Source organism: Phyllobates terribilis, unplaced genomic scaffold (genome assembly GCF_046119375.1).
Source record: "Phyllobates terribilis strain yellow unplaced genomic scaffold, ASM4611937v1 Scaffold_3__8_contigs__length_932513732, whole genome shotgun sequence".
In the NCBI taxonomy this organism is placed as follows: domain Eukaryota; kingdom Metazoa; phylum Chordata; class Amphibia; order Anura; family Dendrobatidae; genus Phyllobates; species Phyllobates terribilis.
In genome coordinates this window covers 223,678,619-223,702,500 of record NW_027362763.1, presented here as the reverse complement: position 1 = coordinate 223,702,500, position 23,882 = coordinate 223,678,619, and the positions used below count along the sequence as shown (strand labels likewise).

Here is a 23,882-nt window from a genome sequence, read left to right as displayed (position 1 = left end):
TCCAGCCCAAAAAATTTCTCTAAGGAAAGACCTCCAGTTTCCATCATGGTCTCGGTTCAAGATTTGGCTCAACGCTTGCAGGGACTCTCTCTGGAGGTAGCCGAGCTCCAACAACACGTGAGTAGCTGTTCTGGAGCACATTTGGTAGAGCCAAAGGTACGTCTGCCTGATCTATTTTTTGGTGAACAACAAGATTTTTTTTCTTTTAAAAATACTTGTTTATTGTATTTTCGTTTAAAACCCGGATCCTCTGGTGATGAATCACAGCGCATAGGGTTCATAATGTCACTTTTGTGCAAGGATCCTCAGGGATGGGCTTTTTCTCTCCAACCTAGTGATCCGTGCTTTAGATCAGTGGATAGTTTTTTTTCTCCTTTGGGTTTGTTGTACGATGATCCTGATCGTGTCTCATCTGCTGAGTCTGAATTGAGACGTTTGAGGCAGGGATCAGGTAATGTGGAAAAGTATTGTTCTCACTTCCGTCGGTGGTCTGCCCAGGTGGGGTGTAACGATTCAGCTTTGAAAAGTTTGTTTCTTGCGGGGCTAGGTGAAAGGGTTAAAGATTTGCTGATTGCTTATCCCACACCTGGAAACTTGCAGGAGGCTATGCAATTAGCTATACGGGTGGACAGGAGACTGCGTGCAAGGGTTAATGAGAGCAAATCCTCTGCTATGTCAGCTCCGAGTCTTGAGAGGGTCTGTGCTGACAAAGGAGAGCCGATGGAGATTGGGGTGATGACACCCCGCTCTCAGGAAAAAGACCGCAGGCTTTCTGAAGGTTTGTGCTTCTATTGCGGAAATTCTGGTCATTTTATTAAGAACTGAGTGCTTCGTATGAACAAAGAAAAAAAAATGGTCAGTTATGCACGTATAGCCTGTTTAAATACAAAGGGAATATTCCTATCTGCTACTACCGCTGCTCAGGAAGAATTAATTGAATTTCGGGTATTTGTGGATTGTGGTTCTACTCTGAATGTGATTGATGGGGGATTCTTGGAAAAGCTTACATTAAAACCTAAACCTTTGTCATCCCCTATTGCTGTGGTTTCTGTTGATGGCTCTCCCTTGAAGAGTGTTACTCACAAGGTCTGTGAGTTTCCCCTCACTATTAATGGTGTTCATCAAGAGAATTTGGATTTGGTAGTATTGAATAATTTGCCTTCTCCAGTAATATTGGGGTTGCCCTGGTTAAAATTGCATAATCCTGTACTGGATTGGTCTACCAATGAAATTAAGTCCTGGAGCCCTAAATGTTATGACAAGTGTTGTAACGGACATATTGCTGCGGTGGAAAAAGGGGAATTACCTGTACCTATTCAGGATTTTTGGAGAGTTTTTTCTGAGGAGTCACAAATTTTGCCTCCCCATAGAGACTATGATTGTACCATTGAATTTGTCCCTGGAGCGACTCTTCCTAAAAGTCGTTTATTTAATCTTACTATTCCTGAGAGAAAGGCTTTGGAGGAATACATACAGACAAGGCCTTCATTACATTAGGCCTTCCAAGTCTCCTGTGGCTGTTGGAATTTTTTTTTGTTAAAAAAAAAGATGGCGGTTTACGTCCTTGTCTGGACTTTTGTGAGATTAATAAAATTACTGTACACAATCCTTACCCACTGCCATTGATTCCTGATTTGTTTAACCAGTTAGTGGGGGCCAAGTGGTTCTCTAAAATTGATCTCCGGGGGGCATACAATTTGTTGCGCATGAAGGAGGGTGATGAATGGAAGACTGCGTTTAACACTCCTGTGGGTCATTTTGAGAATCTGGTTATGCCTTTTGGTCTTACCAATGCTCCAGCATTTTTTCAGAATCTTATTAATGACATCCTTAGACCTTTGATCGGCAAAAATGTGGTTGTGTATTTGGATGACATTCTGATTTATTCGCCTGATCTGGAGTCTCATTGGCGGAGCGTACGTGAGGTTTTACAGTTATTAATGGACAATTCGCTTTTTGCTAAGCTAGAGAAATGTGAGTTCGCTGTACAGAGAATTAGTTTTTTGGGTTACATTATCTCCAGTGAAGGTTTGGAGATGGACCCGGTTAAAGTTCAAGCTGTGCAGGAATGGCCTAGGCCTATTGGTTTGAAATCTATACAGAGGTTTTTGGGTTTTGCCAATTATTACAGAAAATTCCTAAAAAAATTTTCTATTATTGTCAAACCGCTGACCGATCTCACTAGGAAAGGTGCTAATGCGGTTCAGTGGACTTCTGAGGCCATTGAAGCTTTTGTGTTTCTAAAGGATGTAATGCACACGCCCGGGCTGAGCGGCGTGTGCGTGTGATTGTAGTGATTCCACTGGACCGGGCCGGAGAGTGAATGCCTGGAGGGGCGTAACTAGGTATTCACCCGATCCGACCAGGGTCGCACGACGGCATACGACGCCAGTGCACCAAGGAGGAACCGAGCAGAGGGACCAGGTGCTACTCCAGGACAGACCCCGGACACGGCTGTTGACCCACACAGGGGAATACAGGAACAGACTGGTAGGCTGGCACACAGACTGGTGGGTATAGGCAGGCACGACTGGTATGCAGGCAGGCGGGTAAGCAGGCAGGGGGGTACAGGCAAGCACAGCTAGAGTGCAGACAGGGAAGCACTAGCAGGTAGGAACACTGGCGGGATAGGACCCAGTACACACTGGGACTCAGGAACAGAACCACAGATGTGGCGGACAAACACAGCAGAGTGAGGCCGCCCAGAGAGGTGAGCGAGAACAGGGCAGGACAAGGCCGCCTGGAGCGGTGAACAAAGGGTCAGAGCTGAGCGAGACTGCCGGAGCAGTGAGCAAGAGTAAAGCAGGACGAGGCCGCCTGGAGCGGTGAGCAAGAGTGGAGCAAGACTGCCGGAGCAGTGAGCAAAAGGATAAGAGCGGAGCGAGACTGCCGGAGCAGCGAGCAAAAGGGTCCGAGCGGAGCAAGGCTGCCGGAGCAGCGAGCAAAGGAGTCAGAGCAGGCTAGAACCGCCGGAGCGGTGAACAAAGGAGAAGGAGCAGGCTAGAACCGCCGGAGTGGTGAGCAAAGGAGAAGGAGCAGGCTAGAACCGCCGGAGCGGTGAGCAAAGGAGTCAGAGCAGGGGGGACAGGGCTCTGTTCACACGGAACAGACAGGAAGAGAAAGGCAGAGCCAGATACCCACAGGATACTTGCAGTGAAGTAGCGAGTGGACCACAAACTCACAAACGGGAGTACAGAGACAACAAGCAGGAGTTAGGTACGAGTTCAGACTCTGCAGAAAAAGGAAGGGAACGGACATAGAGGCAAAACAGGTAAAGGATAGGAAAGAGTTCAGACTGGAACTGAGTGTACGGAGGAGACCGACACTGCAGCGGGAGACAGGAGCGGGTCTGGGAATACGGCCCCCAGAGAGGCGGGACAAACAGGCAAGGAGCGTGTTCAGACAGGACAGACAAGATACAGGAACAGGTCTAGGTAATCGGCCCCTAGAAGGCGGGAGGAACAGGCTAGGAGCGTGTTCAGACAGGACAGACAAGATACAGGAACGGGTCTAGGTAATCGGCCCCTAAGAAGGCGGGAGGAACAGGCTAGGAGCGTGTTCAGACAGGCCTGGAAATACAGCCTCCAGGATAGGCAGACAAGAGAACACAGACAGGACTCAGTTCAGACACGGGAACTGATACCGTAAGGCAGGAGATATAGACAGGACTCAGTTCAGACACGGGAACTGATACCGCAAGGCAGGAGACATAGACAGGACTCAGTTCAGACACGGGAACTGATACCGCAAGGCAGGAGACATAGACAGGACTCAGCTCAGACACGGGAACTGATACCGCAAGGCAGGAGACAAAGACAGGACTCAGCTCAGACACGGGAACTGATACCGCAAGGCAGGAGACAAAGACAGGACTCAGTTCAGACACGGGAACTGATACCGCAAGGCAGGAGACATAGACAGGACTCAGTTCAGACGTGGGAACTGATACCGCAAGGCAGGAGACATAGACAGGACTCAGTTCAGACACGGGAACTGATACCGCAAGGCAGGAGACATAGACAGGACTCAGTTCAGACACGGGAACTGATACCGCAAGGCAGGAGACATAGACAGGACTCAGTTCAGACACGGGAACTGATACCGCAAGGCAGGAGATAAAGAACGGGACCTGGCACCTTCAGAGTGCAAGCACACACTGAATGAAACACTATGCTCAGGCAGGGATTGATCGCCGCAGCTGGGCTATATACCAGGTGACAGACAGCAATAGGCTGAGGACGCACAAGGGGTGTGACCCACAGCAGGTACAAAAAGCAGGAAGTGATCGGGCGCCGCCCTTAAGCAGCAGAAACAGACACAAACAGACAGCATGGAGGGAAGCCAGAGAGACATTCTGGACAGGAGATCAAGTGCGCGCTCTTGCACAGTGGGAGATGGACCACTATGCAAGGACGCCGCCAGGTATGTTACAAAGGAGAGGTTCACCTCTGCTCCCATCCTTATGCAGCCTGATGTGACTAAGCCGTTTTTGGTTGAGGTTGATGCTTCTTCTATGGGGATTGGTGCGGTGTTGTCTCAGGAAAGCAAGGATGGAGTACATCCCTGTGCCTTTTTTTCAAAAAAATTTTCTGAGACTGAACTCAATTACGATATTGGTAATCGGGAATTGCTGGCTATTAAACTCGCATTTGAACACTGGCGTCATCTTTTGGAAGGTGCTGAATTTCCCATTCAGGTTTTCTTGATGCTGCCAAGCGCTTGAATGCCCGTCAGGCTAGGTGGGCACTTTTTTTTTCGCGGTTTAATTTTTCCGTTACTTACATCCCGGGTACCAAGAATGTTAAAGCGGATGCTTTGTCTCGCAGCTTTTCTCCCATGGTCAGTGCTGAGGAGGAGGAGGAGAGCATTTTACAAGAAGGTGTTGTGATTGCTGCTTTGGACTCCGTTTTGGAGGATGAGATTTTTGAAGCTCAGGAGAATGCCCCATCTAACACTCCCCATGGGAGGTTGTTTGTGCCTAGGACCTTTAGGAGAGATTTGTTTGTTGAGTGTCATGAGTCTCGGCTGGCAGGTCATCCAGGAATTTCTGAGACTAAGAGACTTGTGGGTCGCAGTTTTTGGTGGCCTGGATGGCAGAAGGAAGTCATTAAGTGGGTGCGTCAATGTACTGTGTGTGCTAGATCTAAGTCTTCGCATGCTCCTGCTGCGGGGTTGCTTTGCCGTCTGGAGGTTCCTAGTGCACCTTGGACACATCTGGCTATGGACTTTATTACTGACCTTCCCCCCTCTGAAGGTTTCACGGTCATCTGAGTGGTCGTGGACCGTTTTAGCAAGATGTGTCACTTGGTTCCCTTCATCAAACTGCCTTGCGCTAAGACACTCGCTAAGGCCTTTGTCAAGGAAATTGTCAGACTACATGGCGTTCCTACTGACATTGTTTCTGATAGGGGACCTCAGTTCGTGGCTCGTTTTTGGCGTGCCTTTTGTGACAGGTTGGGAGTTCATTTGTCGTTTTCATCCGGATATCATCCTGAGTCTAATGGCCAGACAGAAAGAAAGAACCAGGATGTTGAGCAGTTCTTGCGTTGCTTTGTGGCAGACAATCAAGAGGGGTGGTCTGAGTTTCTGCCACTTGCTGAATTTGCTCTTAACAACCATACATCCTCTTCTTCTGGGTGTTCGCCTTTTTTTGGTTGTACTGGGAGACATCCGTCTTTTGGGTCATTCTCAAAATTGGTATCGGCTGTGCCGGAGGAGGAGAGTTTTTCCGGTGATTTGGAGAGAGTTTTGACGGATGCTCGTGATAAATCTTCAGGAGGCTAACAAAAAATCTAAGAGGTACTTTGATAGGAAACAGCAAGAGGTTTCGTTTGCTATTGGTGACATGGTTTGGTTGTCCTCTAAAAATCTGCGATTGAGGATTCCTCCTAAAAAATTGGGTCCCAAGTTTGTAGGGCCCTTTAAGGTGCTTCAGATAGTTAACCAATCTGCTGTTAGGTTGGAGGTTCCTACCTCCTGGAAGATTAATCCGGTGTTTCATGTTTCTCTGTTGAAAAAAGCTGATGTGTCGGTTGGTGACGCCTCTGCCACTGTTCCTCCGGTGGTGGAGGACGGGGAATATGAAATTTCCCGCATCCTAAATTCTAGACGGTATAGAGGGAGTTTGCAGTATCTCGTCGCTTGGCAGGGTTTCGGACCTGAGGATAACTCATGGGTGAGGGCGGATGATGTTTCTGCTTCTAGACTTGTCAGAGCGTTTCACAGGAGGTTTCCTGATAAGCCTGGTCCTAGGGGATCCGGAGGATCCTCTTAGAAGAGGGGGTACTGTTAGAACTCTCCTGTTAGGTTTTTTCTAGTTTGCTGGTCACATGACCATTTTTGCCTATTTAATCCGCCTCCGCCCTCCTGGCCTTGCTGGACTTCATTGTATTTACTACTCTTGAGCTAGCTTGGTGCTCTGTTACCGTTCTCTGTTAGTTGTGCTAGGTCTTCGGACCTCTATGTTCTTTGTTGTGTGTTTGTCTTTGCCTGCTACAATTTCTGCTAGGAGGTGTCCAACTTTATCCCAGTCCCTAGTTCTTGTAGGAATCCCTCTCTTGCATCTATAGGTCTTCGTACAGACTAGCCGAGGACTTTAGCGGGTCTGATCGCAGGATCAGGTTCCCCGTTACATCGTAGGGATCCAGTTTAGTTCTATTGTAGGGACAGATCTCCTGTCTTTCCTTAGTGCTTGTAGCAGATCATAACACTGGCAGGGTAGGTTGCAGTATTTAGCTTTGCCTATTATCCTGAGTGAGTAGCTACAATAGCATAACAGAGGCTTACGAAAGAGTTCTTTACATTGGAATCGATAGTGTAAAGGACATATTAATATTCATGCTATCCAAGTGTAAAGGACATATTGATACTCATGCTATAGCAACTCCATTTTGTCTGCTTGCTTTAAAATCATGTTATTATACTCCTTACATAACATACATTTCCTTCTTTTCTCATGCAACTTTCCCACACTGACCTTTTCTCACAAGAACATTCTGTGAGACGCTCCTGTTATCTAACTGGTCTGAGCCGGGATGTGTATAACCTTGTAGATTTCCACCATGCACCGAACTAACGATAATATGACCATATGTGTATTTCCGTAATAATTGTACTAACATTGGTTCAAGCCTGTAGTATGTCTGTAGGTGATTGGCTATTGATATACTCAAAACAATATAAAATGCTAAGTAGAAATAAATGAGATTAGAGATTCTCTGAATCCTCCCATACAGAGCACTGCTTCCGTTTGGTTTTCTGTTGTATTGCGCAATCAGCATAATAATTTGACACTCACTTGGTCAACCATGAAGGGACGTTGGTGCCCTCCCTCAACAATAGTCAGTCAGTCAGTCTATGAACCTAAGCACAAGTCTATAATTGGTAGCAATCAGCCAGAAACTTACCTATTGATACATGCCACTGAATGGTAACGTTAAAGGGGTTGTCAAACAATATGAAAATAAAAGGAGAAGAACATACTTTAAAACAACAGCAAAAAAACATTACTCGACTCTTCAATCCTTTGCTAATCTAGAACAAGTGGTTACAAGAAGTGATCTAAGACAGAACATGTGCACAGCTGTATCGATTTGTTCATTTTATGAGGTCTTTTTGTAGGCAAAATCCGCCTGAAAGAGATGCTATGTGCACATAAATAAATAAGTATTGCACATACCCTTACTCTGTAGGCCTTAGCTCGGGCTCTGCCTAGCAGCAAGCCTGGAATCTTGAGGCGTTTCATTACAACACAGCAGGCTTAGCTGCCAATCCCAAGATGGCCGCCTCCCATGAACTGTGAGTCTCTCATAACAAAATCTCTGTAATTATAGTCCTTATGCTTCCACTGTGATACATTCTAGGATGTGTGAAGGTGATCCTCTTTAAGGAATATATTTAAGGGGTTGTCCGCTACCTGGGCAACCCCTTTTTTAAATGAAGTAGTCAGGCCTCTGAATGAACCTCAGACAAATGGAAGTAATAAGAGAACAGCAGCCCATCGGCGTCCGCTGATTGTTATGACACGTTGGCCTGCAGCCAATGTAAAAAAAAAACAAAAAACTTGGGACACCCAGAGCTGACATTGCCAGAGCAGCGCCAGTGCAGGAGGTGAGTATATAGTGTTTTTATTTTACAAGGGGGACTACTTAATTTAAAAGGGGTGACAGAAGAAGGCAATTTGACAACTTATATTTACTGAAAACTACATGGAATACCTAAGCCAATTTGTGTAGCAAGTGGTTGGCTGCTTGCTACACATCCGCCGGTGCAGACAATGGGTGATCTTCTGGAAATGAATTCTAGCACGCTAGTCATTGTTTGCCAGTTAGTTGCCCTGTCAAGTTTTAATCCTAAAAGAGAAAATAAAACATTCCATTAAAGTTAGACAAAACAAAATCTGCCACATTACACATGGAACATGCAGGTGTTATCAACTTTGTAAAATATCTGCTTTAGTCTGCATTCACACATCCATGTGAAATGTTCAAGTGATGACCGATTTTTTTTATCAGACAGCCCAATGACTCATTCAGATAAATAGCTCTATCCAGACATCTGTTAAAAGTCATAAGTTACTTTCCGGTAACGGGATTTTTCGGAGACCATGACAGCACCACGAGAGAAGAGATCCGCCCACCAAGGACAGGAAACCTACAGGCTTAAAAGGGGCAGCCCTCTCTTCTCGCCTCAGTTTGGATTACAGAGCATTGAGAGGACCACCAGGTTAGTAGACATAGCAAAACATGATAAACCAACATTTCTATAAATCACCAACTTAAAATTAATAAACAAGGAGTGCTCTCACCAATGTGAAGGGAGGGAATATAAGGGTGCTGTCATGGTCTCCGAAAAATCCCGTTACCGGTAAGTAACTTATGACTTTATCGGTCGACCATGACAGCACAACGAGAGAAATTACAGAGATTAAGAAGTTTAGGGAGGTACTACAGCTTGGAGCACCCTTCTCCCGAAAGTGAGATCAGACGAAACACCCGAATCCAGTCTATAGTGCCTATAGAAGGTAGACTGAGAAGACCAGGTAGCAGCCTTACATATGTCTTCTATCGAGACACCAGTCTTCTCCGCCCAGGAGGTAGTCACTGCCTGGGTGTAGTGAGCCTTCAATTCTTGTGGTATTTCCTCACCGCTGGATGTATAAGCTAGGGAAATAGCCTCACTGATCCATCTAGCTATGGTGGACTTTGTGACCTTAGAGCCTTTCCTGACACCTTGGTAGGATATAAATAACAAACTATCTTTTCTAAACTCTTTGGTGACCAAGAGGTACCTAATTACACATCTCCTTAAGTCTAGTGTATGAAACTCTTCTTTTTTTCCGGTTACCCGGATTAGGGCAGAAGGAGGGTAGGACTACTTCTTGGAGTCTGTGAAAACGGGTAGCTACTTTAGGGAGATAGGCGGGATCAGGTTTAAGAATTATTTTATCATCCAGGATCTGAGGGAAGGGTAAGGCTGAAGACAGGGCATGAATACTACTAACTCCTGGGCCAAAAGGGTGCGACCAGCAGAACTCTCGCCTTGTCCTCCCTGATCTTCCTGATAACCATAGGAAGAAGGGTTAAAGGGGGAAAGGCATAGGCTAGACTGAACCCCCAAGGTATCTGGAGAGCGTCTACTACCAGGGGTTTTTCTTTGAGATCCAGGGAACAGAAGAGCTGAGTTTTCTGATTTAACAGGAGGGCGACTAAGATAATAAAGGGAATGGAGGGACTAGAATACCCAGAGAGGTTGTCAAAATTAGGCCTATTTACGTTGGAAAAGAGAAGGCTTAGGGGAGACCTCATAAACATGTATAAATACATCAGGGGGCAGTACAGAGATCTCTCCCATGACCTGTTTATACCAAGGATGGTGACAAAGACGAGGGGGCACACTATGCGTCTGGAGGAAAGGAGGTTCCTGCACCAGCATAGAAGGGGATTCTTTAGGGTCAGAGCCGTGAGACTCTGGAACTCTCTGGGAGAGGAAGTGGTGATGTCCAACTCACTTAATGAGTTCAAGAGAGGCCTGGACGCCTTTCTTGAGAACAATAAAATTACATCTTATGCTTAGTGATAGTTAATTAATCCAGGGATTTAATCTGACTCCCAGATTGGTGTCGGGAAGTGAATTTTTCCTCAATGATGTAAATTGGCCTATACCGCATGGTTTTTTTTTGCCTTCCCCTGGATCAACGCTGCGGAATAGCTGCAGTGCACAAGAAATAGGCTGAACTGGATGGACACTTGTCTTTTTTCGGCCTTATAAACTATGTAACTATGTAACTTGTAAGCAAACAAGTCCACTACTGGAGGTCCCCATCTTTGGACAATTTGGGAGAAAATGTCCTGATTTAGTTCCCATTCCCCTGTCTCAGGGTAAAGCGGCTTAAATAGTCTGCCCTTGAATTTTCTTTTCCCTTTATATGAAGGGCTGTTAGGGAACGAAGATGGCATTCCGAGACCTGAAAGAGATGATCCGCCACTCTCATCAGAGATCTTGATCATGTATCCCCTTGGTGGTTCACGTAAGCTACTGCGATTTTATTATCAGAGAAAACTTTTACACCGTGATTTTGAAGAAAAACTAGAAAATAATTGACTGCCCTGTCTATCGCTAGCAACTCTTTAGCGTTGGAGAGACTCTTATTTCCGAATTAGACCATGACCCCTGGGTTACCATATCTCCCAGATAGGCCCCTCACCCACTGGAACTGGCATCGGTAGTAATTGTTCGGGTTGTTCTAAAAACCCAGGGGACCCCTCTGGATAAGTTCACTTCATTATCCCACCACTAAGGATTCAACTGACCGGGAAGACAAGGAAAGCCTCCCCTCCAACATAACTTCATTATGCAGTAGCAGTACATCCCATTGTAAAACCCTGGAGTGATATTAAGCCCACAGAACCCCGGGAAGGCAAGATGTCAGGGTGCCTAACAGGGACATTGCAGCTCTCAGGGACATGACTGGGTTTGACACTGCCCTTCTTACTTGATCCCTGATCCTTAGTTTTTTGGCTTCAGGGAGGTAACATGTCTGAGAATCTGAATACAGCATAACTCCTAAGAATTGCTGAACTTTTGTGGCCGTTAACCTAGATTTATTTAAATTGAGGACCCAGCCCAGATTCTCTAAGATGGAGAGCGCCATTTTTAGATGCGTGCTACATTGAAGGGCAGAGTTACCAACTATCAGGAAATCATCCAGATAAGGGATAATTAATATATGCCATGCTCTCTAACGTGAGCCATTACCTCTGCCACGATTTTGATAAATACCCGGGGGGCTATGGCTAAACCAAAATGCAGGTCCCTATATTGAAAGTGCTTGATGACCCCATCTATAACCACGGCCACTCTAAGATATTTCTGGTAATCTGAATGGGTAGGTACATGGTAATAGGGGTCTTTCAAATCCAAAACTACCATGTAACAATCTGGAAACAGCAATTTTATTGTTGACCTTATCGATTCCATTTTGAAGGTGGGGATTATCAGGAATTTATTCAGGGCTTTTAAATTTATAATACACCTGAAAGAACCGTCCGGCTTAGAGACCAGAAAGAGAGGGGAGTAAAATCCCAATCCCCTTTCGGACGCCGGGACCTCCACCAGGACTACTTTTTGAACAAGGTCCAGTACTTCTTCCTGAAGAGCGAGTTGTTCTGATATAGAGAAACGGACCGGGGTCAAGATAAACCTTCCACGAGGAACGCCTTGGAACGGGAATCTCAGACCCGAACCTATCAGATTAAGGATCCAGTTACTGGCTGAAATCTTTGTCCAGGCAGGTAAGAAGGCCGTCAGCCTCCCCCCTACCTGGGCTACGAGTCACTGACTCGATTTCCGGGGCTCCCGAGTGGAAGAAGACGTACTGAACAGAAGACCTCTACCTTTTGGTTTACTGTTTTCCCATTTATCCTGGTCAATCTGTGGCTTTTTACACACAAATCTTCTTCTGCGAAAAGACCGCTTATAGGCAGGCATGGACAGGCTAGGGAAACAATTCTTCCCGTCGCTTGCTTTGTCTAGGATTTCATCCAGGACTGGACCGAAGAGATGTTCCCCTTCGCAAGGTATAGCACAGAGTCTAGTTCTAGCCTGGATGTCACCTGGCCAACACTTGAGCCACAAGGCCCCGCGGGCTGCATTAGTCATGGCGGCCGATCAGCAGCTAACTTAACAGAGTCCGCGGAAGCATCCGCTAAGAAGGATGCTGCCCCCTGCATGAGTGGGATACTAGACAAGATCTCTTTCCTGGATGTGTTGTTTTCTAAATGTGATACCAGCTGATCTAGCCATATCATCAAAGACCTAGCTGTGCAAGTCGCAGCAATTGTCGGTTTTAAAGCCCCAGCGGTTGTCTCCCAGATGCCTTTGAGAAACACATCCGCTTTTCTGTCCAGAGGATCTTTAAGGGCCCCTATATCATCAAAGGGGAGAGATTACTTTTTAGAAGCTTTAGTTATGGCTGCGTCTAGTTTGGGAGCCTTCTCCCAGGAGGAGGAGGCCGAGTCCTCAAAGGGGTACTTTCTTTTAAAGAATGTGGGGAGAGAACCCTTTTTTTCCGGCTTTTGCCACGCTCTATGGATTAGACCCTGAAGTTTAGCATTAAACAGGAAACATTTTCTCTTCCTCCGCCCCAGTCCTCTGAACATGACGTCTTGGACTGACTTCTCTGGTCTGAGGTTCGTAATGCCCATTGTTGAGCGGACTGCTTTAACCAACCCATCAACTTCATTTAATGGAAAGCAGTGCTGGCCTGAACCACTATCCGAAGATGAGGAAGATGAAGAAGATGAATCGTCAGAGTCCACCTCCTCGGCTGATGATAGGGAACAATCAGGAGTTGGGGAGACCTCATGGTTAGCTTCCTTCCTCTTAGACTTTTTAGAGAGTTTGCTCACCTCTGACTTAACTAGGGTTTTTAAGCCTGAGGCGAAACTAGGGGTTTCATCCGCCAAAGTTTGGTTTATGCAGGACTGACACAGTCTTTTGGAATATGAGTCCGCCAATAGGGCCTCGCATAACGCACATTGTTTGTGTTTGGTTTTGGAGGTACACTTCTTCCCCTAAACGGATAAGAAGAAGGGACATCTTATTACCCAAGTGAACTTTCTCGAAGATCACTTACCCAGAGCTCAAATATCCTGTACCGGTTTAGCTGGAGGACCTTTCTCAGCCGGGGGATTGTCCCTAAAGCCCCAGTCTCACATAGCGAGATCGCTAGCGAGATCGCTGCTGTGTCACGGTTTTGGTGACGCAATAGCGACCTAACCAGCGATGTCGCTATGTGTGACACTTTGCAGCGATCAGGCCCCTGCTGTGAGGTCGCTGATCGCTGCAGAATGTCCTGGACCATTTTTTGGTCTTTGCCCTCCCGCTGGTCAGCACACATCGCTGTGTGTGACCAGCGGGAGCAGCGATCAGGCTGGTAACCATGATAAACATCGGGTTACTAGGGGCACACGCGCACCTAATAACCCGCTGTTTATCATGGTTACGAGCCTGCTAAAGTGAGCGGTAACCTCCCGCTCACCGTAGCAGAGTGGTAACCATGATAAACAGCGGGTTACTAGGTGCGCGTGTGCCCCTAGTAACCCGATGTTTACCATGGTTACCAGCCTGCTCCTGCTTCAGCAGGCTGGTAACCAGGAGCAGGACATCGTGGAAAGATTCTTTCCACGATGTCGCTGCTCCCTTGATCGTTGGTGAGCCTGCCTGTTTGACAGCTCACCAGCGACCACATAGCGACGCAGCAACGATCCCTGACAGGTCGTATCGTTGTCGGGATCGTTGCAGCGTCACTAAGTGTGATGGGGTCTTAAGGGCTGCAGATTCGTCCATCTTGTTAGAGTCACGATGGCCGGACCGGGTTCGTCTACCTGCAGTCCGAGAATTCCTGGTGACTCGAGGGGGTCAAGAGAATGCCAAGAGTGTGCAAAGCAGTCATCAAAGCAAAAGGTGGCTACTTTGAAGAACCTAGAATATAAGACCTAGTTTCAGTTGTTTCACACTTTTTTGTTAAGTATATAATTCCACATGTGTTAATTCATAGTTTTGATGCCTTCAGTGTGAATGTACAATTTTTATAGTCATGAAACTACTGAAAAATCTTTAAATGAGAAGGTGTGTCCAAACTTTTGGTCTGTACTGTATATTATTGTTACATAATAATATGTCCCTCAAGAGGTCACAAAAGATCTCTGATAGGCATTGAACTTTTTCTACTGTTCAGTCATATGAAAACACCTCTCTTTAGTGACACAGGTCACTGGCCAAGCGGATCTTGGTCTGTTAAGACCCAGCAGCTCCACTACGTCAGTCAGACATCCAATGATCACGTGATTCATGTGTCTACGGTCTGAGACACCTAGAGCGCTCATCAAGGGGTCCTCATCCATTTCACTGTAAACAGGATGTAGCAACACATTTGCTACACTTCCATAGGAGTTCCAAAAAAAGTCAGCAAAGAAAGCCATTGATGCAATCACCTGCAATATCTAAACTATTAATATGGACATACAGGTTCGGGTGCACTGTTATTGCGTTTAGCTACACGTTTGTGGGTTCTGTCAAGGCTTGCATCCGAACCCTCCTGCAAAACGGGATTCAGACATACAGGTGCATCTCACTAAATTAGAATATCATCAAAAAGTTTATTTATTTCAGTTCAATACAAAAAGTGAAACTCATTTTATAGAGTCATTACAGAGTGATCTATTTCAAGTGTTTATTTCTGTTAATGTTGATGATTATGGCTTACAGCCAATGAAAACACAAAAGTCATTATCTCAGTAAGTTAGAATAATTAACAAAAACACCTGCAAAGGCTTCCTAAGCCTATGTGCCCACGTTGCAGAAATGAAGCAGAAAAAAGGGAATTAGTCCTACCGGTAATTGGGTTTCCAGGAGTCCAGCCTGACAGCACACCAGGAGGTAGTCCTTCATGTCAGACTAGGGGCAGGAACACACGAGAGGTTAAAAGGCCCCTCCCCACCCTCCATCGCCAGTGTTTTTCCCAAGTACCACACCAGGATGGATGCAACACAATTTTATTGAAACTACCGATACATGTTAAATGCTCACATGCTCTGGCTATTCAAAAAGGGGAAGGGAATATAAGGGTGCTGTCAAGCTGGACTCCTGGAAACCCAATTACCGGTAGGACTAATTCCCTTTTTCCAGGACGTCCCTCCTGACAGCACACCAGGAGAAATACCAACTAAATGGTCCTAGGGAGGGACTACAGCCTGGAGTACTTTGCTCCCAAAGGTTGTCTGCTGATTGGACAACAAATTTAGTCTATAATGCTTACAAAATGTATTCAACCCTGACCAGGTTGCTGCATTACATATCTGCTCTGAGGAAGCTCCTGCTCTCTCTGCCCATGAGGTGGAAATGGATCTGGTGGAGTGGGCCCTTATGCCTTCTGGCACTAACATCCCCCTAGAAATATAAGCATGGGAAATGGCCGCTTTGATCCATCTGGCCAAAGTCAATTTTGATGCAGTCTTTCCTTTGTTCTTCCCCGAGAACTGGACAAACAAACTAGAGTCTTTCCTCCATTCTTTTGTGGCATCTAGATAGTGGAGAACCGATCACCTGACATCCACCGAGTGTAAGTTCTGTTCTCCTGGGTTTCCTGGCTGATCGCAGAAGGCGGGCAAAATGATCTCCCTATTCAGGTTGGAGTCCGACACCACCTTGGGTAAAAAAGAAGGATCTAGTCTAAGGATTAGGCGGTCGTCCAAAATCTGCATATAAGGGAACACTACCGAGAGGGACTGAATTTCCCCCAGTCGCCTAGCCGAAGTTATGGCCACCAAGAACACGGTTTTAATTGACAGTGACTTGATACTAATATCCTGCAGGGGTTCAAAGGGGCTTTTACACAGGGCGTTTAGCACTAAATTTAAGTCCCATGGAGCCACCCTTTCCCTTATAAAGGGCCTCAATCTACCCACTGCTTTCGAGAATCTGGACACCCACGGATGTTTAGGCAACGGATAGTCTAAGTATGAACTTAAGGCCGAAATCTGGACTCTAAGCGTGCTGGGGCTTAGTCCCTTGTCACACCCTGTCTGGAGAAATTCTAAGACTTCTGGAACTGGTGGGGCCTGAGCCTCCATTAATGTGTTCCCGTATATCGAACAGAACTTCTTCCATACTTTTGAATAAATGGCCGTAGTCACTGGTTTCCTACTTGCCTGAAGGGTTGTGATGACCCTATCAGAGAGGCCCCTGGACCTCAAGATCAACCTTTCAGGATCCAGGCCGACAGCTGAAGCCACTCCACCGCAGGATGCTTCAGAGGTCCCTGAGACAGAAGGTCGTGTCGCAGCGGGAGAGGGAAGTGATCTTCTGCTGTCATCCGCATCAAGAGGGGGAACCAGCTTCTTTTTGGCCAGAAGGGAACCACTGCGATCACTGTGGCCCCATCCTCCCGAATCTTCCGTAGCATCCTTGGTATTAAGGCTATGGGAGGGAAGGCGTAAGCTAGTGGCATATCCCAGGTCTGGGACAACGCGTCGACCCCTGCTGGATTGTCTTCTGGGTACCTGGAAAAGAATTTTTGGGTTTTCGCATTTTTCCTTGAGGCAAAAAGGTCTATTGAAGGGGTCCCCCATCTCTTTATTAATTGAAGAAAAACTTCTTGGTGAAGTTACCACTCTGATGGGTATATCCTTTCTCTGCTCCGGAAGTCTGCCACATGATTTTGGGAGCCCCTGAGATGAAGAGCTGAGATGGAGGAAACCGTCTTTTCTGCCCAAGCGAAAATTTCCTCTGCTATCGCCTAGAGCCATGTATGTTTTGGTCCTCCCTGATGTTGAAGGAAGGCTACCGTGGTGGAATTGTCCGAGACAACCCTTAGGTGCTTGCCTGCTAGTAGTGACTGACACCTCTGTAGGGACTCCCAAACTGCTCATAGCTTTCTGTAATTTGAGGACCGGTGTCTGATTTCCTGAGACCAAGCCCCCTGTATGTATCTGCCCTCTACGTGGGCCCCCCAACCCCACTGGCTTGCGTCCGTGGTAAGGGGATTCTATCCACTGGACTCCTCTTCCCAGATTTAAAGGGGAAACCCACCAGGCTAGGGAGCTTTTTAAGACTGGAGCTAAGGGCATCTTTTTGTCCAGGCCTGACTGACGTTTGTCCCAAGCGGAGCCGATTTCCTTCTGAAGAACTCTGTAATGTGCCTGACACCACCTTACACAGGGAATGCACAATGTCATGGTCCCCAGAATACTCATAGCTTCCCTGACCCTTACTTCCCTCTTTCTGCGAAAGGAACCAAATTTTTTTACTATGTCCCGAGCTTTCTTTGGAGGGAGACTGGACAAGCCCTGGTGCGAATCTAATAGCACTCCCAAGAATATTTTCTGGTTGCTTGGAGCTAGGTCTGATTTCTCTAAATTTAGAACCCACCCCAAGTCTGACAATAGTCGCCTTACCCGACGCTGATGAAGAATTAATTGCGCGTCTGAATTTGCTACTAGAAGGAAGTCGTCTACGTAGGGAATTATGACTATGCCCTCTCTCCTTATATGGGAGACTACTTCCGACATTATTTTGGTGAAGATACGGGGTGCCGATGACAGGCCGAACGGAAGACATTGGAACTGATAGTGGCTTACGCCACCTTTCCCTCTTGTTGCAAACCTGAGGTATCTCTGTCTTGAAGGGTGTATGGGAATATGATAATATGCCTGCTTCAAATCCAAGGTACACATCACCGCGTCTTTGGGTATCAGAGGTATCACCGATCTTATTGACTCCATCCTGAACCTCTTGTACTTTACCCACTGGTTCAGGGGTCTGAGATTTATAATTATCCTGTACTCTCCCGATGGCTTTTTTATGGAGAACAGTCTGGAATAATGGCCCTTGTATCTCTCTGAACAAGGAACTGGTGCTATTGCTCTGTCCTGGAGGAGTTGCTTGATGTCTATTTCCAGCCTTTTGAAGGCTTCCGTGAGCTGAAAACGTCGGGGGGGGAACTGAGAAAACTCTATCTTGTACCCGTGTTCTATAAGCTGTAAAGTCCACTGATTTTGGGTTATACTCTGCCAACTTCCTAGGAAATGCTGCAGCCTTCCCCCCACTGGTCCGGTGTCATTGACGCGTCTGCCTCTGACTAGGCCCGGGCAAGTCTCTGCGGCCTCTACCACCCTTCGGGTAGCTCCATCTACCCTCCTTCCCCTTCCCTCTATAACTCTGGGACTGGGTGGGGCGGCTCCTTCGAAAGGAAAAGGGGCGTCTAGGTCGTCCCTCCGGAAACCCCGTCTTACTATCGGCCGCCTTTGCAGAATGCTGTCTAGTACCGGCCCAAAAACCTGTAGGCCGGAAAAGGGGATACACAAAGTTTGTTTTTGGACTGCATATCGCCTGTCCAGGACCTCAGCCAGAGTGCCCTACGGGCTGAATTTGACAGCGCATCATTCCTTGCCGCGAACCGGACCGATTCTGCTAACGCATCCGCCATGAAATTTACTGCCATCCTGACCATGTATAACACCTCAGCTATACCTTCCCTGGAACTACTCTGTGCCAGTTTGGCTTCCAGGTCCTCCAACCATAAACCTGCTAATCTGGCCACGGACGTGGCCGCAATATTGGTCTTGATGATTGCCGCTGAAGCCTCCCAGGCTTTTTTAAGTAGACCATCCACTTTTTTGTCCATCGGATCATTTAGACTCGCATCCTCAAAAGGGATTGTTGTCTTCTTGGAAACTCGGGCTACTGGTACGTCAATCTTTGGCACTTCCTCCCAAATCCTGGACTCCTCCGATTCGAAGGGAAGACGGGACCTAAACTCCCCCGGAACTGATAAACGTTTTTCCGCGTTCTTCCATTCCTCCAGAATCATGGATCTGATGTGCTTATTAACCGGAAAACATCTACTTTTCCTTGCCTGTAGTCCACTAAACATCTGATCCTGGATGGACTGAGCTACCTGCGGCTGTTCAATGTTCATAGTATTGAGTACTGCCTGTAATAGCTCCTCTGTGTCAGTCGAGGAGAAGAGGTATCTTTTATTTTCTTCCCGCTGACCACAAGGTAAATCAAAATCCAGCTCCCTGGACTGGTCTGAACCATAGGCTCCTTCTTTCTCTTCCGAAGAGACTATGAAATCCTGCCTGGCTTTTTTGCAGGGAGGTTCGCCTGTAGAGGCCTGTGCTGCTAACAGGGTGGACACTGAAGACGGCACTTTTTCTTTAATCATAGCCTTTACTTCGGCTCTAAATGTGGCCTGCTTCTCTGCCATAACTTTCGCTATACAGTCCTTGCACAGCTGTTTATTATATGTGTCCGGCAGCCTGGTATTACAGGTTGGGCATTTAGCTCTCTTCTTAGAACCTGATCCCTTTGGGGTCCATTTAGCCTATGGACAATATTGGACACAGGCAGACTGTCAGGATAACTTACAAGAGCTCAGTGACAAAAAGGGGCCTTATAGCTGCCTCACTTACGTGACCCAGGGAGATGGCCGTGGAATCCGTGTGTTGTGCGGGGCTAACCTCCATAGCTCACCCTAGGTGTAGTGCCTACACGACAGACACACATGGACAGTTTTTACCTGTCTGCCGTCATCGCCATCTTCTCCAGGGCTCTCCTTCCTGCTGACCTCTGAACCGGAAGTGCGTTCCAGGGTGGAACGCACGCCGCAGCCGCGTCACCGGAATTGCGCCGGCCGGCAGAGGCAGAGTGCCCAGAGCCCTCCGAGGAGGGAAGCGGCGCCTTCCAGGAGCTCTGCTCCATTGGGCTGGCTGAGGGACCGGGACGGGTTTCAGCCGGCAGCCTGTCTGGACAGCGGTAGGAGACAGGTATAAGAACCCCTCCGTCCCCTGGGCTGCTCCTATAGTTTCCGCGCTGCTGCGTCTCTCATGTGCCTGTCCGACTAGGGACAGGAAAAACACTGGCGATGGAGGGTGGGGAGGGGCCTTTTAACCTCTCGTGTGTTCCTGCCCCTAGCCGGACATGAAGGACTACCTCCTGGTGTGCTGTCAGGAGGGACGTCCTGGAAATTTCTGCATGTCCTCTCCCGGATAAACGCATGCGGAATTCCACACGCGTTTATCGTGCATTTATCGCGCGTTTTCGACATGCGGAATTGCCTTGCATTTTTTATTGCACTGCAAAGGCAATTCCGCTTGCAGAAACGCAAACTTAATTGACATGCTGCGGATTTTTGCGCGCATCAAAACCGCTGCGGAAAAATCCGTAGAATGGGCATAGAACTTGCGGATTCCCCTTGGGGACCATGGGGGGCGGATTACCTAGCGTTTCACAAGGGTTTACGCTGCGGAAATTCCGAAGCATATACGCTGGTAAAACACTACGTGGGCACATACCCTAAGCGTTTAAAAAGGTCCCTTAGTCTGCTTCAGTAGGCTTCACAATCATGGGGAAGACTGCTTACTTAACAGATGTCCAGAAGTCAGTCATTGACACACTCCACAAGGTCCCAGAGTCTGGAGGAAGAGTGGAGAGGCCACAATCCAAGCTGCTAGAGGTCTAGCACAATCAGTGATGGTTTGGGGAGCCATGTCATCTGCTGGTGTAGGTCCACTGTGTTTTATCAAGGCCAAAGTCAGAGCAGCCGTCTACCAGGAAATTTTAAAGCACTTCATGATTCCCTCTGCCGACAAGCTTTTTGGAGATGGAAATTTCATTCTCCAACAGGACTTGGCACCTGTCCACACTGCCAAAAGTACCAATGCCTGGTTTAAAAACAACAGTATCACTGTGCTTGATTGGCCAGCAAACTCGCCTGACCTTAACCCCATAGAGAATCTATGGGGTATTGTCAAGAGGAAGGTGAGAGACACCAGACCCAACAATGCAGACGAGCTGAAGGCTACTATCAAAGCAACCTGGGCTTCCATAACACCTCAGCAGTGCCACAGGCGGATCGCCTCCATGCCACACCACATTGATGCAGTAATTGATGAAAAAGGAGCCCTGACCAAGTATTGAGTGCATTTACTGAACATACATTTCAGTAGGCCAACATTTCGGATTTTAAAATCATTTTCAAGCTGTTGTTATAAAGTATTCTAATTTACTGAGATAATGACTTTTGTGTTTTCATTGGCTGTAAGCCATAATCATCAACATTAACAGAAATAAACACTTGAAATAGATCACTGTTTGTAATGACTCTATATAATATATGAGTTTCACTTTTTGTATTGAAGAACTGAAATAAAATAACTTTTTGATGATATTCTACTTCAGTGAGATGTACTTGTATGTGCCAAAGGGGCCACAGACTATAATGGTGCGGGCACGTGAGTGGATGTGCGCTCTGCCGTGCATAATTTTTTGGGCATGTACACCTACTGGAGGCAGACACTCAGACGTAGTAGATTGGAAAAGGTGGAGAAACTTTTTTTTCTCCAAGTCTGAAAAAAACGGATACCACTCTGATCAGAATGATCGGACTGTTCAAGGTCGTGTGAACTTACTCTTACTCATAGATTTGTATTTTCAAGTTTGAGACGAATCAAAATTGATCCACAATAAAAAAAAAAAAAAAAAAAAAAAAAAAAAACGGACATCATAGACTATAATGGGTACGAGTTACGGCCATGAATAACACCGATAGAACTCGTACGTGAAATACTGACGAGTGAATGAGCCCTTAGGCCACGTTCAGTATTTGGTAAGTATCTTACATCAGTATTTGTAAGCCAAAACCAGGAGTGGGTGATAAATACAGAAGTGGTGACGTGTTTCCATTATACTTTTCCTCTGATTGTTCCACTCCTGGCTTTGACTTACAAATACTGATGTAAAAGACTGACCAAATACTGACCGTGTGAACGTGGCCTTATACTCAGTCCTGTGAGTCAGTGGGGCCTTTAAGGTTTCCTTATATATTCAGGAATCTGTCAAAATTTAGACAAATGTTCCCTGCCTAATGCTGCCAGAGTGGTGACATTCAGCAGAACGGTGAATGTGATTACAGCGTCATGGGGCCGTGTTACAGTCTTACCACAAACACAACGGTTAGACTTTAATACAACGGTCATTTTACAAGCAAATCTATCACAGCGCTAATTCTTTTTTGACCGCTGCAAATCGCAGATAAATCACACAAATCTGTTCACGATTTGTCTGGCACTTGCGGTTGAGCTGTTAATGTCCTTGCATTGCCCTAGCCTTAGGCTATGTTCACACACTGCATTTTTGGTGCAGAAAATCTGCAGAGTGATACAGTTAAGTAGATGTAATCTCATCTACTTGTTTATGCAATTTCTGAAAGGAAATCGACCCTCTATGCGGATTTGACAGTCTGTAACGTGTTCTTTGTGTAGAATACGTGCCGATTTCACCCTTTGGCCGGAGTCACATTAGCAAATCACATCCGAGTGTCAGTGCTCTGAGATTCGATCCTCTCGCAGGTGCGGAAGAGACGGAGAAATTCATCTCCTCCATTGTTGGAGTCCGAGGGAATCGCACTGCACTCAGGTGATCTCCGAGTGCAGTCCAGTGTTTCACACGCACCCATAGACTTGTATGGCTGCGTGTGATCCGAATCGGCATGAGAAAATAATCGCAGATGTGCGCTGCTCCATAGGGTAACATTGGGGCGAGTGCAATACGATAAAAAAAAAAAAAAATCAGATTGCAGTCATCCGATTGTATCGCAAGTGGGAGCGAGCCTTTGTCTATGTTCACACGTTCAGTATTTTACATCAGTATGTCAGCCACTTCTGTATTTATCGCCTGCTCCTGGTTTTGGCTTAGAAATACTGACAGTGTGAACGTGGCCTTTGTGATCGCAGCACAAGCTGATTTTCTGTGGAAAAAAAATTCTCCCAAAATATTAGAGATGAGCAAAAAAAAGTCATATGACCCTGGTCCAGCTCTCTTGTCAGTGGCCCATGGCCACCAGATCACAGTCCTAGGTAACACCGCCTACCTGCTAGGATCCCTGGTGCCTCTTCTGATAAGGTGTGATGTCATCATTGCACTGTTACTCATACATGACATCACGCTGAGACCACTAATCAGAAGTATCAGGGGTCCGGCAGGAGGTCCGCAGGGCTCTGGTCTGGTGGCATAGGACTACTGACATGGCTTCTGGACCACCTCCACCAAGTGTGCACCTCCATTAGTAGTCCCACAGGGAAAACCATGACATTGCTGGTGGTCAGGCTGACATTATTACATCACTGGCATGGAGCCTAGGAGCTTGGAAGAACTGGCTGCCTATTCTGTAATGGCCACTGTACACAGGAAGCAGCTCATTCACAAACGTGCAGGTAACAGCGCGGTAACGCGGACAAGACGGCATAACACAAACCGCGGCATAACAAAAACCGCGGCATAACAAAAACCGCAGCCTAATGGTGTGTGACGTCACAGAGCGGCGCCCGGTCAGGTGGTGTGTGACGTCAGTGCACAGTGGATCACTGGCATGGAGCCTAGGAGCTTGGAAGAACTGGCTGCCTATTCTGTAATGGCCACTGTACACAGGAAGCAGCTCATTCACAAACGTGCAGGTAACAGCGCGGTAACGCGGACAAGACGGCATAACACAAACCGCGGCATAACAAAAACCGCGGCATAACAAAAACCGCAGCCTAATGGTGTGTGACGTCACAGAGCGGCGCCCGGTCAGGTGGTGTGTGACGTCAGTGCACAGTGGCGCAGACGTGTCCCAGTGTGGTGGCAGGAGGAGCGGCAGTACCTGTGCACGAGGCTCCTCACACTGCACGTGGACGTCAGTGATTCAGTTCGGGCAGCGCTTCCCGGTGCGGTCAGTCATAGGGAGGTGCGGAGGATCGTGTGACTGGAGGGCGGGACGCTGCAGCAGGCCGCTGCCGCCCCAAAGACCCCACATTTACATATCAAATGAAATGGGTTTA

General features: G+C 47.1%; 1 protein-coding gene across 1 annotated transcript in view; it reads right to left on the bottom strand.

The window, feature by feature from the left end:
- Positions 1 to 23,815, bottom strand: part of LOC141259122 (glutathione hydrolase-like YwrD proenzyme) — a 107,921-nt gene extending 84,106 nt beyond the window's left edge. The window contains exons 1-2 of the mRNA XM_073674640.1: positions 23,705 to 23,815; positions 8,217 to 8,351 (exon numbers count right to left, since the gene is read on the bottom strand). Of these exons, the coding sequence (XP_073530741.1) occupies positions 8,217 to 8,316 (100 nt within the window). The 5' untranslated portion in view covers positions 8,317 to 8,351; positions 23,705 to 23,815. The remainder of the gene's footprint in view (positions 1 to 8,216; positions 8,352 to 23,704) is intronic.
- Between the last annotated feature and the right edge of the window lie 67 nt (positions 23,816 to 23,882).